This window comes from Cheilinus undulatus, linkage group 5 (genome assembly GCF_018320785.1).
Source record: "Cheilinus undulatus linkage group 5, ASM1832078v1, whole genome shotgun sequence".
NCBI classification, from domain to species: Eukaryota; Metazoa; Chordata; class Actinopteri; order Labriformes; family Labridae; genus Cheilinus; species Cheilinus undulatus.
This window is the reverse complement of record NC_054869.1, coordinates 45332399-45352317: the sequence shown is the minus strand read 5'-3', so window position 1 is coordinate 45352317 and position 19919 is coordinate 45332399. Positions and strand designations below refer to the sequence as shown.

The 19919-nt window shown below is 39.3% G+C and overlaps 1 protein-coding gene across 4 annotated transcripts in view; it reads left to right on the top strand.

Annotated features, from left to right (window-relative positions):
* ap1b1 (adaptor related protein complex 1 subunit beta 1) overlaps window positions 1–19919 on the top strand; it is a 65032-nt gene that overhangs the window by 32245 nt on the left and 12868 nt on the right. For all 4 annotated transcript variants that reach the window (XM_041787775.1, XM_041787777.1, XM_041787776.1 and 1 more), the window contains exons 19-21: window positions 2371–2455; window positions 6943–7029; window positions 9603–9757. In XM_041787775.1, coding sequence (XP_041643709.1) covers window positions 2371–2455; window positions 6943–7029; window positions 9603–9757 — 327 coding nt within the window. The remainder of the gene's footprint in view (window positions 1–2370; window positions 2456–6942; window positions 7030–9602; window positions 9758–19919) is intronic.

Here is a 19919-nt window from a genome sequence, read left to right as displayed (position 1 = left end):
ATTTGTCCATTTAGAGCAATTGATGTAGATCAAAATTGAAAAAATACTTTTAAAAGAGTTTACTGTCATCACTAGCAAGGTTAGTTGGAAAAACAAAGAATAGTTTCTGCGTGAATTTGTCCTGACAGTGGAATCGTGCTGTCTGTTTACTCAGTACAAAGACTGATGGAGCTCTTTTAGCTCTGTGTACTGTGTGTGTGACGCACCATGTCACTGGCAGTCCTGCATTGCAACCAGGAATAAGACACCGTGTTGAATAATTCAGGAGTCCTTCTGCTCTCCCCTGGCTGAACTCCCATTCTTTACTCAGCACTTCTTCTGCAAGCAGCTGGATCGATACTGCTCGCTGACACTTGTTACTTTAGGTGCCTCCATCATCCCACTGTTGTTCTCATGTTTCACCATCTTGTCTTTTTGCCACCTGGGTCTATAAAGTAAAGAAGCTCTGCCTTGGGAGTAAAGTCTGAAAAATGTCTCTGTTTGTGCGACAGCTACATGCTGTTACACTTGACACTCTTTTGTGTCTTGTCTTTGTATCAGACACTTTATTTTTAACCCCAGTCTGCTATTTTTAGCTCCTCCTTTTCAAATTAATTATATCCTCAGATAAAAAATGTTCTGTAGGCTGTCTGCAGAATAAAAACTGTTCAACGTGCTATGGTTAAAAGTGCCCAATAATTCAGTGGCACCTTTTAAAAAGCTGAAGTCAATGAAAAAAATCTTAGTTTACTGAAATTACACCCACACACCCACAAATCGATTGGTTAATTTAGAATAAACCACAACTGCATATTATCTCTTGATCAGTGGTTCCGAAATTGGGGTCCAGTCAGCCCTAAGGGGGTGCAGAACCATGTATGCTCTAAAGTTTTCAAAATTAGATGTGCATATATAGTAGTATTCATTATTAAATAAAGAACGCTAAACAACAATAAAGAGGATCTCTTCCTTTTTTAGGGAAAAAAAATTGAGATTGTGAAGTTTTATATTTACAAGAAAATAAATTAAGAATACCTTAGTTTTATGGGTCACAAATTTACGAGAGACTTTTAAAAGTCTTACATTTTGACATTAGAAGCTGAAGTATGTCAAGTTTTTAAAATCACAAATTTAAAACAGTGTGAAGTCAAAAATTTACAAGAAACCAAATGGAAAACAGTAGTTGCATTTTCTGGCTTAATAATCTAACAGAGGTCAAATTTTGGTTCATGTGTGAGTTCTGGGGTGATTATCTTAGCTTTTTCTTGAATGCAAGTAGTAGCTCCCTAAAGAAAAAGGCTGGAAACCCCTGCTCTAGATTGACCTAACTTTGACAGTATCCTCAGAGCACCCTCACGTTACTCTAAATGAACTTAAACACAGCAAGCCTTTTGCTGCATATATTTCTTCTTACTTAATACAATATTGTGAACCTTATTTCACTGTGCAGGAAAACCTGACTCAAACAATGAGGCACCTCCTGTATTTATATGATTATATTTTATATGATATTATATGATTTCCACAATCCCAGTACATCAACTACATTATATACAAAATAACTTTAGATAATTGTTTAGTCTTATTTTACAACAGTAACAGGTAAAAGGACCCACTTGTTCCAGCCAGTGCTTTATAAAAAATTAGAAATAAAAATACTGTATTGAGACAGAATGCCGTGTAAATTTACTAAAAATTAGGCTGCAGGTTAGGAGGTACAGATACTCTCTCGTTTGCGTTCTGTCTACCTGCAAAAGACATCAGTGTTAGCATGTGCATTTTAGAGAGATGATAAAGGGACTTAATACATATTTGCTGACAGGTAAATAAAACACCTGTGACAAACTTCTGTGTTTTTAGCGCCCCCATTGTGTAATTAAATTATTGCAAATGTTATTGTCCATTTTATTATCAGAATAGGTGGTAGGGGTAGTAAATTTAAGTAAAACTCTCAAATCCTGTTTCAAGGTCATACAAAAAAATCTTAGCACAATCAAAAAATAGTCAAAAGGTGTAGATGCAGAAGACGGTCAAAATGGGGCCAGGTCCAAGCAGGACACAGTTGGAACTGGCAGGCTGTGCCTGGCCCACAGGGCACCTTTGTGTTTCCACCATGCAGTGTTTACATACATGGTAGAAAAAAAGTATGTTCTGTTTGTAATTTTGAAGTTGTATTTTGTAATTCAGCTTGTTTTTTCCTTTGTTTTTTTGGAGAATGAGATGCCTAAAGCACGGTACATTTCTTGTTCAGTAAACAGCACACATAAACAAGCAATGTCTATTCTTGAAGGGCACTTGAAAAGTAATTACCCATGTGTTGCTTCTTGTTTCTCCTCCTGTCCTCCTGCTCTACCCCTACCCCTCCTCCCTGGGATGTAATCACTCTCGCAGGTGGCTGTAAAGAACAACATTGACGTCTTCTACTTCAGCTGCCAGTACCCTATCAGCATGCTGTTTGTAGAGGACGGGAAGATGGGTGAGTGTCACTTGGCTAAATCTCTTCCCTCGTGAGCGTCAGAGCCTTGCTGACGTCAGAGCACATCAGTCTTTCTGTTAGGTTAATATACAAGCATGTGAAAAGTGAAGTTGAGAGAGACTCAAATGTGAGAAATTTTCTTCTGTCTGTATTCATCCACCTTGTGAGCTGTGCAGTTCCTCCTAAACTGCGCTTCTGTGCCAGTTTGGCCTTGTTTCCCTTCTTTGTGTGTTTTGGTTGATTTATTCTGTGAAACTATGTTGGCATTTTTCCCTGTGGAGCCTCCTGATGGGGGTGAGCTGCAGCAGGAGGCTCCATGTTTAATGTGGAATTAAACCACACACAGACTACATTAGTAATTTTTCATGGCAGTTACTGTGGAGTCCTAGAGGTCTTAAAAATCTCAGATATCAAATTCAAGGCCAGGGAAGTTTAACACTGAGTTTCTTACCCTGGTGTATTGGAGGGTGGGAATTTGATGGTAACTCTGATGTGATGTGATGTGATAGAAGGGATAAGCAGTGATGGCAAATATTTGAATAATCTTTAAATGATTAAAAAAATAAATTTAATAGTTTTCTATTTTTCCCATTGTTTTTTATAGCATCAATGTAGTACTACACCCTGATGGTTATGCCTGGTTCAAGCCTGGTTTAAAGGCTTATGCCATGCCAAGCACTACATGCTTGTGTGTTTGTGTTTGTGTTTATATAACTCTGCAGTACTCAGCCCAAATGCAATAAATGTCCAGTTCCAGTTCCTGCTAGCTTGTGTAAACTCATGACATCTGAAACAGAGTTTATTATGTTGGAAATGAAGTTGATATTTAATAAGTATTAGTTGGTAGTACTGCAGTTATTGTAAAGATCAAAGAAGGGAAACATTGGTAGAGATAGGAAGTAGTACTGCTGATTCAACAGAGGCAGAGAATGGGGAATATTTTGCAGTCGTTCTGCCAGTAAGAAGGAGATGGATCATTAGTACATGCCTGATATTTTTGGATGTTGGCAAGTCAATTTGACTTGTTGAATCACCATCTGCACCATTTATCTCACGTTAGAGTGCACACAACATGCCTGCCGACATTATGTCGAGGCTGGCTGTCACCAGTGCTAATCTGCGGACCATTCTTAGAGCTTGTGGTCCGTGCCGTTTCGATGCGTAGTCACACTTTTTGAGAAGTTGCGTGTTGGCTACATGTGTAGGACTTTAAGTATGGTTCAGGGCATCATGGACCTTGGCTGTAGGCTGCAGTATAGCCCTGATGCAGGAACATAAATAGGGCTATACTGTAGTGCATCTGAAAGTGTTTGCTGTTTGCTAACTAACTGTTTGCTTGTCGCCACTAACTAGAAGAAAGAAGTAGAAGTTAATTTTCAATGAAACACAAGAGTTGGTAAGACACTAACTTTGTTCTCCTAACTTTAGCAATGATCTATTTTACTGAACATTTTTTATGTTAATGATTAATGTAGTAGTCTATTTAACTCTGAATTAACATTGGCACAAAGTAATGCTAAATCTGCCAGCCCATTAATGGCAATTTCAGTCGAGTGCTAGCATCAAGCTAACAAACTACAAATTTGGTTTGTAGTTAATCCCCATATATCTCCTAAAATGGTTTAATTTTTCTTCAAGTAATTACCAGTGACTTTTAAAGAGTAGTTGTCCTTTCAGTGTCTAGTGTTTTCAGTGTCCACAGTCAATGATGGTTTGGGGTGCCATGTTATCTGCTGCTGTTGGTCCACTGTGTTTTATCAAGTCTTGAGTCAACGCTGTCAGCCATCTACCAGGAGATTTTAGAGCACTCCATGCCCCCATCTGCTGAGAAGCTTTATGGAGACACTGATTTTTCTTTTCCACAGTAAAGACAAAACTACCAGAAACTGGTCAGCTGACCATGGTAGTACTGTGTTTGACTGGCCAGCCAACTGGTCCGACCTGAACCCCATAGAGAATCTCTAGAGAAATGTCAAGAGAAGTATGAAAGACACCAGACTCAGCACAGACGAACTGAAGGATAAGGATAAACTTTATTGTGCCCTGAGGGAATTTTTTTCATGGACAAAAGTGAAACTTAGCTGCTCACAGTCAATACATCTTAAAAAACAGAAAACACAGAAACAGACAGTCCACAGTGTCCCAAGATAAAGGATTAAAGATAAAAAAGAAAATTAGAGGTAAAAGTTTATATTGCACAAGCCCTGTAATATTGCACAGACCTCACTGCCATAAGCAGATTGAAATATATTGCACATACACTTTATACAAGATGGCAATATGCCTGAGAATTGAAAATAAAAGAAAGCACATAATAAGATAACCCAGTAGAAAAACAAAACAGTTTAAGAAGTGCAATTACACAAGAATACAATTAAAATGAAATACTAATGCAAGATAGATGAGCAAGTTCAAATCAGGTGGAAAATGTTGCGATGAAATACCAGTGAAGGCTGCTATCAGAGCAACCTGAGTTTTATCCTCCTAAGACCCTGCGTGCACATATGAGGATATTACATTCTGGCTTTCTTACAACATACCATAGTAATACTCTCTACTATTAAAACTTTTGAGAAAATTGTCTAGACTGTCCATTGAAATATAAGTAATTCACATGCAATACTGGGAGAATTTTAATGAAAATTTTAGGGATTTCCATGGATAATTTTGGGATTATTTCTTGGAAGTTTTCATTAAATTTTTTTGTATATTATGTATATTATTTTGTATATTTTTGTCAGTTTCATTTTAAGTTTAATTGCAGTGGAATTTTAGAGTATTTGCATGAACATTTTTGATTTTTTTAAGTTTTGGAGATTTGAAGGGTTTGTCATTTTTGTGTTGATTTGGAAAATGTGTTTGTATTTAGGGGGGAATTTTATGTGATTTTTTTGGGAATGATTTGCTTCTATATTTTTTAGGTATGCTCACAGAAACTTAGGATTTATATATATATATATATATTTTTTTTTTATTTTGGGAATTTGATAGGGAATTGGGAGGCAGTGTATCCTTTGATATTGCTGGTATGTAATGGAATTTTCAGAAGAATTTGTTGATTTGTTTTGGGGAATTTTCTGACATTTTTCATGGAACCTTGGAAATATTATTTTGGGGAATTTGCTTTGGGAATTTTTGATGAAAGTTTAGTTGAAACATTTGTGGAATACGTGAAGAAATTTGGGGTACTTTTAATGGGAATTTTAAAAATATGATTAAGAGTTTTTCACAGAAATTTGGGTAGTTTCTTTGGAATTTTAGAAAATTTGTGTTTATATAGGAGATCAATTTTTGTCCAAATTAATTCCTATTAAAATACTAGGCTGAGTTTTTCGAACTTATCAGGTCCTAATTATCCCAAGTAAGTTGAAGAAACTAAAAATGCATTCCAAACAAAAGCTCAGGTCTTAGGAGGTTAAAACACCCCAGCAGTGCCACAGACTGATTGGCTCCATGCCACGTAACATTGCTGCAGTGATTTGTGCCAAAGGAGCTCCAACCAAGTACTGAGTGCATAAATGAGACTAGTTTTTTCAGAAAGTCAACATCTCTGTATTATAAATCCTTTTCAGACTGATGTTTTGTGACATTCTAAACTTTTAAGATGCTTGATTTTTTACTTTCATGAGCTGTGAGCTGTAATAATGATCAAACAAAAAACTATTATTTCACTCTGTATGAGATGAATTTAAAACATAATGGAAGTTTCACTTTCACAGCAAAATTTTTTCAATGATATTCTCATTCTTTGAGATGAACTTGTATATATCTAGGACCTTGGTTGTTAACTGGTGGGTCAGGACCCAAATGTGGGTGGCGAAGCCATCATCAGTGGGTTGCAGATGTTTGCCTGGAAAAAATATGGCAAGTTGACGATGATGTGCTTTTATTTTGAAGGATGTCTCCATCTCTTTGTTCCATCATATGATGAATGGATGGATGAAGTACAAACTGCCACATCTTTGATTAAAAACATTTGGTTATACTTTAAATTTTGGTCTTGATTTGATGTTAAGGAAGTGGTAGTGGGTCCTGAAGCTAGACTGGTTCAGAACCACTTAATACCTAATAATACATAAAAAGCCTTTCAAAAGGTATCGTGAAGAAAAATTGTGTTTATCCTCTGTAATTTGTTGTCAGAATAACCCCCCTATTCACGCTTCATCTTTATCTTTTCAATGCTCTTTGTCAACATCCCACTGCCTTCTTTACCATGTTAACTTCTTCTTTAACCAGTTAATTTCAGATCACATTACCCATAATGAAGTAGTGCAGTGTTGAGTCAAATTGGCAGGGAGATCTGTTAAACTTTTAAAACAAAATATCAAATTTGGCATGAATGATTGGATAATTGTGTATTGAAATGCCATAAAAAAATTTTTGTCCCACCTCTAGTGGGCCTCCATGGTTTTTGTCATGCTGTTCACATCACAGTGTGTATTCTCTGTTTCTGGACTCATCCTGTGATTGTCTCTCTTCATCCACAGAGCGACAGGTGTTCCTCGCCACATGGAAAGACATTCCTAATGACAATGAGTCCCAGTTTCAGATCAAAGACTGCCATCTCAGCTCAGGTGAGGAGAATGAAACAAGATCAGAGAGTCCACCACCTAAAGGACACTGCGTGCTGCAGCCACATCCTGCAGCTTGTTAATATGTGAAAATAGTGTGACAGAGCAGTGACCATCACAAATTCAGAGCTTTGCTAATGAAGCAAATTGTATTTGATGAGTACTCATCAGCTGCACTCCCTATTTATGTGTGATAGAAGCGTGAGAGCAGCCGAACTGCAAAAGAATTCCTAATGACAGCTTAATGGAGATTTCCTCCTGCAGATTAAATTTCTTCTTGGTGAACAAAGAGAGAGGATTCACATCCTGCTGGGCCACAGCAGCAATACAGAGTCTGAGCTGAAAAGATTTTTCCGAATTAGTGACTGAATCTTTGCAGCACAGACAGCCTGGAGTGAAATTTTAGATGATAACAGGGGAAAGAAGTCGTGCATGAACTGATACTTAAATGACTGTTAGAATGAAAATTAATTTATATAGACATTTATTGTCACTGCAGTGGATAATGGACTATACCGAAAGATTGGTTGGCTGTCCTTAGCAGTGCAGATGGCATTTAGAAAAAATAAAAAAGAATATGGACATCATCCCATCCATTTTCTTCTACTTATCTGGGATCAGTTGAAGTGGGAGCAGACTAAGCAAGTTAACCCCAGGCATCCAGCATCATTTTCTAGCGCCTTCTGGGTGACCCTGAATCATTGCAGAAGGGATATTTAATCCCTCCAGCAAGTTCTTGGTCTACTCTGAGTCCTTCTCTTAGTTGGCAAGCCAGGAAGACCTCCAAAAGGAGGCACACTGATCGGATGCCTGAACCACCTCAACTCGCCCTTTTCGATGTGTAGTACCAGCGACTTTACTCTGAGCTCCCTCCAGATGTCTGAACTCTTCACCTTATCTCACAGGCTGAGCTCATCTTCCCTCCTGAGGAAACTCATTTCAGCCGCTTGCATCTGTAGTCTCATTCTTTTGGTCATTACCCAAAGCTTGTGACAATAGAAGAGGGATAGAACATAGATCATCTAGTAAATCGAAAGCGTTGCTATTTGGCTCGGCTCCCTCTTCATCACGACAGTTCAGCACAACGCCTGTAGTACTGCCCAAGTCCATCTGTCAATCTCACAGTCCAGTCTACCGTCACTCGAGAGGCAGACACCAAGACACCTAAACTCTTTCACCTGGGACAGAGACCTGCTCCCCACGCAGAGTGAGCATTCCCTGTTTTCCAGCAGAGCGCCATGGCCACAGACTTTGAGGTGCTGACCCCCATCACAAATTTGTCACACTTCTACACAAAGCACCCCATTGCCTGGTGGAGGTCACTGGCTGAGAAAGCCAACATCTGCAAACAACAGAGATAAAATTCCCCCACAGAAGTATAGACAGATCACTGGAAGGCAATACTAAAACAATAATTAAAAGGAAGATGGTGCACATTTAGATGGATGGATGGATCAGTAATTGTTAACCTTGGGGTCCTACCCCCTGCAAGAGTTTCAAGATACTTGCTAGAGTTCATCAGATGTGCGTGTGGAGAGATAAATAGACAGTGCCTGTACCAGTGAATTTAGTCCTAATGGTCTGTTAGGATGTGTTTTTGTGTGGGGTTGCAACTGAAAAGTCAACGAATGGTGGGTTAGATGGGTCGAGATGGATGCACTTTACTGATTGCAAACAGAGGATTGAGGTGTTACAGCATCAAGATAGAGTAAATAAAGCAAATAAGGAATAAATACACTGTAAATAAACCCTAACAAAAACAAAAGACACACATGCATAAAAAAGTTTTGCTTAACATGACTTATAAAGTCTTGAAATAAAGAGAGCATTATGAAGCCATAACCACTGTAGTGTTTTTAGAGTGGTGGCCTGCCACCTGAAAACAAGCCCCTGCCAATCCCAATGAAGGCATGAAATACTTTATTTAATTGATGTAGGTAACTGATTCTCTATTTAACCAGAGAATGAACATCTTTTATGCATTTGGCTGTTGTGACCAATTTCTCTGCTCTGCTCATGTTTCTACCAAGGGGAGCATTTTTGTCTTTGACACAATCCTACTGACTGACACGTCCTTGTCCGAAGGCAGTGTTTTAAATTTTATAGACCAATAAATCTGTTTTTTTGTCATTTTTTTGATTCTGTCTTCAGAATATCCTCTCTTTTTGTTATTTGGATGGCAGAAGGGAGCATAGATCGTCGTTGGGCAATCTAATTCGACTTTGAGCTAAAATCAGGCTTTATTTTATCTAGTTTGATGCCAGCCTTAAACGCTTAGTATTCAGTGAAACAGTTTAAATGCTGACTGTATTATAATATACTGTTCTTGTTTAATCCATAGGTTTTGTCATATGGTGGATGTTTCAGTGTTTGTTGTAGTATTTTGGTCAAAGGAGTCATCAACCTTTCTCAGAATCATTGTTAACATTTTTTAACTAATGCATTGCATGTTCTTATTAATGCATTTGAATATATATGTAAAATCAGTGACTAATCAGGTTTTTAAATCATGACAATCTGATTAAGATTTTTGCCATAATTGAGTAGCATCATTGGGATGTGTGTTCCCTCAACAGATGCAGCATCCAACAAACTACAGGGCAGTAACGTCTTCACCATAGCCAAGCGGACAGTGGAGGGTCAGGACATGCTGTATCAGTCCATGAAACTCACCAACGGCATCTGGGTGCTAGCTGAGCTGCGGGTGCAGGCAGGAAACCCAAACTACACAGTGAGTATTCAGTGATATTTTATTAAATGGAACTTGTGGCAAGGAATCTAATTGCTGTGGTGCTTTTACCAAAATATTTGGTGTATAAGATACAGTTTTGATACCTATTTTTTGTGTAAAAACAACTTGTTGAAATTTCATTTTGAATAAAAACCCCAAATTGATCTGAACTGTGATCCTTCAAAGTCTGACTGGCAAAAAGAGGTTTTGAGGACTATTATAATGTAATAGGGTTTTTGAGAGCCCCTATGTCTCAGTATGTTCAGGTTGAAAGTAATTGTATTAACTGTCCCTGCATACAAACTGAAAGTAAGCATTTTTATGACATATCGCCCAAATTGTGTTATAATCATAATATTAGTCAAAAATTGTGATATATTTTCCTCTATGTTCAGTAGACCCAGATGGTAATCATCAATATGAAAACCAATGAGAGACAAATTAAGTCAGTCCCTATCACAGGAGGTTCTTATCAATAAATGAAACCTTACCGTGCTCTTCATCACTGCTAAAATGGTCCCAAGGAGAATTTCAGTCTTCTACACTCAATTTTAATTGACTTTGCACATGCTGATGCTTTTTCTTTTACTGCTTTAAACTTTATATGTGAAGCCTTGGCTTTTTAGAAGCATTAATTATAACCATTGAAAGGAAATAAAACTGCTACTGAAGATTTGTTCCTTTAGAAATCAAAGAGTTCATTTTACTAACTAAAGTCCAACCAGGACATCTTTTACTTTGATGCTGAATGGCCTCATTGGTTTTTTTTATAAGTTTAACAAGGAAAAGCTTGTCGAGATAAAACCTTCCCTTTTTAGAGACTTTTTATACCTTCATCATAGAGAAGGAGAGACAAGTCTGAGAAAGGGATGAGAGCACAGAGAATAACATGCAATAAAGTGGCACTACACCCTTCTGTGGTCCCAACACCACGTTTCCTGCTTGTTTCCTGCACAGCAACTAAACCTGAGGATATGATTCTGGAACCAAAACCTTTTAGCAGCAGTTGATTATATGAAGTTATCACAAAAAAAGAGAGGAAACATCAGAGGAGATAAAAAAGTATAGTCACTGAATCGGCTGAGTCAGAGGATGGGGAGATGTTTGCACTGGTTTAGTCACTGAGATGAGGAAATGCAATGATGACATGCACAGGCATGCATGAAGGTTCAGGGCTATGTACACTTATATTAAATGCCACAGCGTAGATTCAGGGTAGAAATATGAACCAAGCCTTTGCCAAACCCGCGTTGAAACATATGCACTTATGTGCATGAAATATATGAAAAAACATTAAAAATACAACAAATAAAAAGTACTAAAGCAAATGCATACTAGATATCTTTTAACACATTAAGTTAGTGAAGTTTATGTAAAATACGTAAAAGTATGTTTGACATGATTTGAGGATAGAAACCAACCTGCTGCTGAAAGTTAGGCAGTGGTAGATTGCAGTCAGTTTACATCAGGAAGTTATGGAACATCTCAACACCAGAACAATGATCAGTGTGTAAAATTTGGTCTTGCTGCATTTAGCAGAACAAACTTGGTAGATATGGAACATAATATTCATTAGTAGGCCTACAAAAACTAGTGTTTATTCACCTGAATATATAAAAGTGTTTTAATTTTTCATTAATTCAGAATAAGCATTTTATTTATAGCTAGGGAATGTCCCCTAGATGAAGTCTACGATTTTTACATCTTGCATGTTTCTACAGTACCACAGAAGAGGCCAGTGAACAGCTATGTATTTCATTAATGTGATTGCTAAATGTTTACAATAACAATTTAAATCACTAGAAGTGCTGAGGCTGCTAATATATATTCAATCATTTATGTCTGTTTTGCCTTGAAAATGTTGCCATGGTCTTGTTTTTCGTGTTGCTTTCCAGACATCTAGTGAAACAAAAACATTTTCCCCACATATTTATATCAGGGATCTGGTCTGCTTCTCCATTATCTCTCCATTTGCTCCCACAGTTTCTCTGTCACCACAGTATTTGCACCAGCAAGGATGTGAGCATGATGTCAAATACAAGAATGTTCCAGTGCTTTTGCCTACATAAGAACAAAGAAGAGCGTACAGAAAACATCCACATATGGAGTAGGAGTGTATTTCCTGCTTCTACTTTGCTCTGGAGTGCAAGGCAAAAGCCTGACATGTTGAATTAAATCAGTATGATGCAGCAAACAACGCTGTCATGACTGAGCTTCATGAATAAAGACAAATGACGGAGCAGCAGCTGATGTGAACGAGCAGAGACATGACAGGGACTGATGTGCTGTAAAGAGAGTGACGGGCCAGCTGAAAGGTGGAGGCTGGTTGATTGTGCAGTGATTGAAGTGTGGCACTAGTACTGGTGACTCGTATGTTTCTGTCTGTCTGTGTGTACAGATCTATTTGTTTGTTGTCTGCATTGTGTCAGCACGTTTGCTTTGTCAGCGTGCCACGCTCTGCAGAATGATGGATAGTGTTTGGCTCAGAAATTCTGCATGACTAGTTGGGAGCGATGACCTTGGTACGACTCTGCTGCCTCTTCATCACTCAGTCTGATCTCAGATGATGTTTTATTTTATGAGGGCAGCTTTAACTCTTTGTGTATTTGTCTAGACTATGTAATTGTCGCTCACCAAGCTCACTCTTAAACCATTCCATTTTGAGATCTAGAAATGTTCTTTTGGTTGTTATTAGGTGGAGAATCGCAGTGTAAAGCCTGGTTTACACTTGTGTATCGAAGCTACACCGTGGTGACAGTGTTGTTTTTATTACAACATACTTGCATGTTGGAGTGTCTGCGTTGCTCTGCAATACTCCCCTCAACACTAAGCAGCAGTAAAGTTTTTATGCCAGTTTCCAGCCAGGGCGTTGAGGGCATCTGGTTTGGTGGCCTCAGGATTAGGTCTCTGCTTTTTGCGGATGATGTCGTTCTGTTGGCTTTATCAGGCTGCGACCTGCAGCTCTCACTGGAATGGTTTGCAAACGAGTGTGAAGTGGCTGGAATGAGAATCAGCACCTCCAAATCTGAGGTCATGGTCCTCAGTCAGAAAAGGGTGGAATGCCCTCTCCAGGTTGGGAATGAGATCCTGCCCCTAGTGGAGGATTTCAAGTATCTTGGGGTCTTGTTCACGAGTGAGGGAGGAATGGAACAGGAGATTGACAGGCGGATCGGTGTGGCGTCGGCAGTGATGCCGTCTCTGCATCGGTCTGTCATGTTGAAGAAAGAGCTGAGTCGAAAGGCGAAGCTCTTGTTTTACCGGTCAATCTACGTTCCTACCCTCACTTATGGTCACGAACTGTGGGTTGTGATTGAAAAAAAGAGATCATGGATCCAAGCAGCTGAAATGAGTTTCTTCCGCAGGGTGTCTGGGCTCTCCCTCAGAGATAGGGTGAGAAGCTCGGCCATCTGGGAGAGACTCTGAGTAGAGTCGCTGCTCCTCCGCATTGAGAGGAGCCAGATGAGGTGGCTCTGATGCCTCATGGACACCTCCCTGGGGAGGTGTTCTGGGCAGGTCCTACTGGGAGGAGACCCCGGGGAAGACCCAGGACACGCTGGAGAGACTATGTTGCTTGGCTGGCCTCGGAACGCCTTGGGATCCCCCGGGAAGAGCTGGACAAAGTGGCCAGGGAGAGGGAAGTCTGGGCTTCCCTGCTTAGGCTGCTGCCCCCACGACCTGACCTCAGATAAGCGGAAGAAGATGGGTGGATGGATGGGTTTCCAGTCCTACTGCTGCAGTTTGATTGTTTTTGAAGAGGAAGCCATTGCATCTGAAAAAGAGCATTTATGTTGGAGTTGGAGCTGTTAAATATTAGTCAACAGTCGATTAAACTGCAATTATTGTAAAGACGAAAAGAAAGCAGACATCAGAGGAGAAGGAAAGTACAGATGCTGAATCCACTGGAGCGGAAGACATCGCCCAGATGAGGAAATGACCTTCCGAGATCTTTTGGAGCTAGCAAGTAATTGTATCACCGTCTGCAGCCGTTTCCTGCAGTACCCATATATACCTGTAGAGGGGCTTGGGGCTTGCAGTTTGCACCATTTCAACATGTTACACATTTAAGGTACACATTGGGCTATCTGCCTTTGTAATGGTTCAGGGCTATCAGTCAATCAGTCAGTCTTTATTTGCATAGCCCCCTTTTAAAACCAAAGTTATCTCAAGACACTTTACAGGCAGGCAGGTGTTGACCATATCCTCTGTTCTACTATCTACATTTAGCAAAGTTACCTTCCCTTCACTGGGTAGCAACCTCAAACAGAACCAGACTGATGCTCAACAACAATCTGCTAAAGCTGTGCTGGGATTGAAAAGGGACAGAGGGAACAGCAGAGGAAGTGAGAGAGAAGAGAAGGGTGCAGAAAGAGAGAAAAGGGAAATTGAAAAAAGAGAGAGGCAGGTGAAGGTAGTAAGAAAGGGATGGGGCTACAAAGATGAAGAGAGAGGTTCAGTAGTGTGGATTCAGCACAGAAGTATGAATCAGGCTTAAACACAGGGACAATTTTACATAGGAGACCAGGGACAGTTTGGTGCATAAATGCCCACAAATTCAGCTGTTTTTTGGCCCCTGTGCTGACAAATTTCTGTTTTGGACAGATATACCCTTCATCAACTCTTCAAATTCAACAAAGGGAGGGACTTCTAATATCAGCTTTTAAACGATAATGGCAGATGAGAATACAAGCTGACACACCATCAGCCTTTATTTATTTAACCAGGAAAAAAAACTAATTGAGATTAAAAATTTAAATTACAAGTGTCCTGGCTTTAACATGCAGCAAACTTTTGAAATGTCTGCAAATAAAACCAGATATTAAGCATGAAAAAAAGAAATACTTTATTATTTATTATTACCAATTGTGAGAGATTTCCTTGAGCGTTGTGTGTTTGTCATTATCTCACTTGAGTGGTTGCGTTTTTATTTCCCATGAGTGTCAGTAACTGGTGTAATCTCATTAATTCAGGGGGTTATTCTCACCAGTTTGCGTTCTGTTCCCCCTCTTTCAGTTTGACTTTATATTAATTTTATTGTTCAGATCCTTCCTGAGTGCAGTTGGAGGGCTGGTCTTGTTTTTGTGTATGGATCATGAATTGTTCAGCGAAGAGGAGACGAGACTTCAGAGTTAACCATGCTGCATGTACAGCTTGTTCCCTGATGCTCGTCTCTCTGCGTCGCTGCCTGCTGCATGGTCCCTGCACTCTCTTGGCACAGAACATAAAAGCCGAGCTGCTCGAGCCTTTTGTCGGCTGCTATTTTTAGACCTGAAGGAGCGAAGCCATAGCGCATGTTTTTTTTCTCTTATTTAATTGGGGTTCTCAAAATGAGAAAAAGAACATGTATAAATGACTGCTCTTGTAGAGACATGTGAAAGTTTCTTACCCGTTATTTTAAGTTTTTCCTCATTTCTCTTAACTTGATTGGTTTAATCTCTGTCATGATAGATCACCTCCAACTGTGTCCCAACTGTGGGTTTGAATGCTCATTGCATTAAAAATAGAGTCAGTGGTCACTTTTTCCAGTCTGATAACTAATTTTAGAAAATTTTCCATGATGTAAGTAGCATTGAGCTTTTATAGATGATGGAGATAAGCAAATGAAGCAATGCTGAGCTCTTTTATTGTATGTTATATGTTTTTAGTAACAATAACATTGAGTAACTTTATTTTTAAGGGTTTTACAGAAGCATATTTTTGTATTTAGAGCTAAATGCTTGTCATTTTTGTCACTGGATAGGATAAAGTTACTCTGCATGTGGACCAAAAGTCCTTTAATAACAATTTCAACAGACAGGAGTCAAAGAGAGCGATATGATTGTCATTTCACTCAGTTTGAGATCACTACATATACATGAACAGTGTGTAAATACTAGGGTGGACAACTTCCACTTGGTCGATCAGTCTGTTGGTCGATATGCTCTTATCTGACTAAGACCCTGCTGTTTTGTTGGTTGTGCGTGCATGTGCTTGTGAGAACAAAACAGCTGGAGCATGCAGCTAAAAGACTGAGAGTCAAGCGGCAGAAGACAGAGAGGAGCAGTGCAGCGCCGTGCAGTACAGACAGAGAAGCACACAGAGTGACACAGAGCATGTTATATTCTGATTTTTTCTAAATGTCTTAATTCACAACCCGTGAAATGTTTCTCGTGGCTCCATTGTGACACGTTCTAGGATGAGCCTGGTTCATGACGGAGACATATCTATACATTTCAACTGTATATACACTGCAGGATGCAGAGTACATGATGTTACGACACATGCACAAAAGAGATAGGAGAAAAGGGAGATTTTGCACAAGTTTTAGTCACAGAAGGTGATTGAATGTCAGCAACTGTACCTGGATAGTCCATGCACTGGCTGGTGAGCCACCATATTTATGTGAGGGAGACACAGCTTTATTACAGTCACCTCTACTCACATCTGCCAAAGAAGGATGCATATATACAGTGCTTAACAAATTTATTAGACCACCTGTCATAAACACAAGAAAACATAAGTATTTTAGAAATCTTTCAAAAACTTGTTTAAAACCAAAAATGTTATTTTTATTTATTTGGCAAATAACAAACTGAAACAACTAAATAGTCCTTTTTCACACATAATAACCAAAACACTTAATATTTTGTATGCCCTCCTTTGGCCTTGATAACAGCTTGCATTCTGCTGCCATTGTTTTTATGTACTTTTCTACAGTCTCTTTTGTTATTGAGTTTCAAATAGTTTCTAGCTGTTCCCACAGACTTGCTTTAGATGAAACTTTTGTGCCATCAATCTTTGAATCTACTAAAGCCCAAATTTGTTCAATAGGATTCAAATCTGGACTTTGACTTGGCCAGCCCATCAATTCCAGTACTCCAGATTCCTTTTTCTTGCTCAAATAGTCTCTGCACAACTTTGAAGTATGCTTGGGGTCATTGTCTTGTTGGTGTATGAACCCATGACCAATCAGATTCAGTCCAGAAGGGATTCCATGATGCACTTGTTCATGATACCGTCGATTTTCACTCATTTGCCCCCGCCGTATCCCAGAATGGAACCCCATACCATAATGGAATCTCCACCGTGTTTCACTGTGGGTGAAATGCATCTGGTATCAAAACGTTCTCCAGCTTTTCTGCGGACATAAACACGACCATGCTGACCGAAGAGTTCAAAATTGGACTCATCCGTCCAGAGTACCTTCTTCCAGTCATCAGCAGTCCAGTATTTGTGCTCCCTGGCAAATCTGAGGTGTTTCTGGATGTTTGCGGGCCTCAATAATGGCTTCTTAGCAGCTATTCTGCCCTTTAAGCTTTGTTCCGTCAGTCGCCTGCTTATGGTCATTCTGGAGACTTTCACAGACTCTGATCTAGAAGCATTCATCTCTGCCTGAAGATAAGCAGTGGTCTTCCTTCTGTCTCTAGTACTTCAAATCTTGAGCTGTCTGACATCTGCTTTAGTTAACTTTGGTTTCCTGCCTCTTCCTTGGCGCGTTTTGTAAGTACCAGTCTCGGCAATTAATTCCAAAGCATACTTGACCACACTGTGAGAACACTTTATGTCTTTCCCTATTTGTCTCAGAGACCATCCAGCATCATGAAGTGCTTTAATGCGGACTCTTTCATTTTTAGTGAACTCTCCATGTTTTACCATTTTGAACAGGAATGAGGAATTTCAAACTGAATTCACCTTTTTATACCCAAATTTGAGCTGGCTCACTGAGCTTCTCTGAGAAGTCAGAAATCAATCAAGCATAACATTCAACCACTAAAACTCTTTTTTTTTTTTGTAAATCAGTACATTTGAAAATTCTTGGGTAACAATAATTATATTTTAGCATTAAAATATCATTTTGGTTAAAGAGCTTCTACATGTTGGTGTATTAACCATTGCAGAAACATAAAAAATGATGCAGCTGTGGCATAAACCTTGCTTTGAGTGGTGGTCTAATAAATCTGTTAAGCACTGTATGTGTTTGAAAAAAGTGCAAAAAACGATCCGGACTTATGTTGCCCATCTGCTGAAACCCTTTATCATTTCTTCAATGGTGCAAATGTTTGTGATATGATTTTAAAATTATAGTTGTGGTATTGTCTGACATTATATAAGAAAACTGAATATATTGTGCGTGATTCCCGCAATCCTGCACCAAAGTTCAGGCCCAGTAAAATTTGTTGTTCCCTTGGGGAAGCACACGAATCCAGGGTACAGGCAGGGCAGCATCATTGCATGAGCCTCTGCAGAACTGATGGACATATTACATAGCATCCTCTGCTATCAGTGTGTTAGTGGTAAAGTGTGACCTGGGGTGTAAAAACCACTTTGAGTGGTCAGAAGACTCAGGTCCATTTCTATTTACATACAGATGATAGGAAGATATGTGCGGAAAATAAAATTTGCTGGTGCACATGCACATGTGCAAAAAAGAAAAATGGACACAGTGGTGACATACTCATGGGTGCAAATGCTTTAAGTGAAGGGGAAAAGACAAACCACGGTATTTATATTGAAATGTTTCAAATCTTTTTATTCTTTACTGGATAGCACCTAGCTTGATTCATGTGTACACAGCTCCCTGCTGGGCACTTCAAAACTGCGTTTCCCCTTTGTGCACAGTATGAATAGACATAAAACTGCTCGTGTACATGTGTTTGGGATTGCCAATAAATCAGTAATATAGGATGATTACCTGTCATGAGTGAGCAGGCTTATACTTCTGGACATAAGCTGGTCTATCAGTACAACTTTGCCCCTAAGCTATCAGCAACTTTCAGAATAATTGGTGCCAGTCAAGTGACATGGAATAATCTTTTTGAATATTTATGGGATTCCTGCAGAAAAAAACAGCAGACAGACTTTTAAACCGTGGGTCATAGCTAATATGCACTTATAATTTGGTCTATTAAACCTTTATCACAATATTGTACCGTATTTTCATGGATTGCATGCATTCTCTTTACATGCTGGCCCACCACCCGTAACTAGGTATCAATTCCAGCTGATTTGCTAAATCTAACACCGTGTCCTAACTGTATGATAAATATGGATATTATCAATGCACCTCCATCTCCGTTTTGCGTTACAAGCTCTGTTGGACAAATTAACTGTAGAAAATCAAGTAAATCTCTCCATAGGAACCCCCCTGCACTCACTTGATCTTCCTTTTTCCCTGCTTTCAGTCCACGTCAACACAAGTAGTAGAAACAGAATGTTTGGGTAGAAACAGCGCGCCCCACTGCATTGCTCATGGGCTGTTGGGAAACTAATTGGATCAGGAAATCAAGCACCCGGCAGTCACTGTGCTGTTAGGACACAGTAATGAATCTTAACAGTTTGACTCAGCTTAGTCTTTATCAACAACCTTTGGCTAATAAACAAAGTTGTGTAAGTGGGTCAAATGCTGGGATTATGGTGTGTTTATTTTTAACTAAGATGCCTTTCTTGGCTCTGCCCTTTGCTGTGCTGCAGTGCTGCATCAGACAGCTGCAGTGGCTTCAGGTCTGGAAAAATGGAAGTTTCACAAAAACCCTATTGCAATATTGTCAAACTTTTATTTCTCATATATCAACGATACAAATCTATTTTATGCCCACCTTTCTAGCATTTTTGGCATTATGGTCACACTGATTTGTTTCAAAGCCTTAGAAACACTGAGTTATAAAGACCTTGATACTTTAAGTCCATTTTTAAACTTAGCTGCATTTTTCTTTTTCAATCTATACCAGATAAACTGAATCTTCTTTATTGTTTCTCCAGCTCCCTGCTTTTGTTTTTGTCTCCTTTTTTTCTGTCTTGTCACCAGTAATTTCATCTTGATAATATTTTAGCAGCAGGCCTTAAGTTGAAAACATTAATGCACCAGTTTGCAGCTCTCCTAATAGCAGGTTTCTACACAGCGGCCGCAGCGTTTCCTCACATCTCTTACCCCATGCTGACAGGAGAGCGGCTGCCTAAATGTTGCCAGCAGCAGCATGCATTAGTAAAGAGCCCTGAGTGCTCAGAGGCAACACTTAAGGAGCTGGCCAGTATTACGCTTTTTATTCCTCTGCAGCTCTGTGGTATCCAAAATCACACTCTGCATCACTTTTGTTTGATATTAGCATTTATTGAGGCGAGGAGGGGCACTCTTCAGAAAGTCTCTGGTGAATTACTGATCATGTAATTATTGTAACAGTGCCAGACT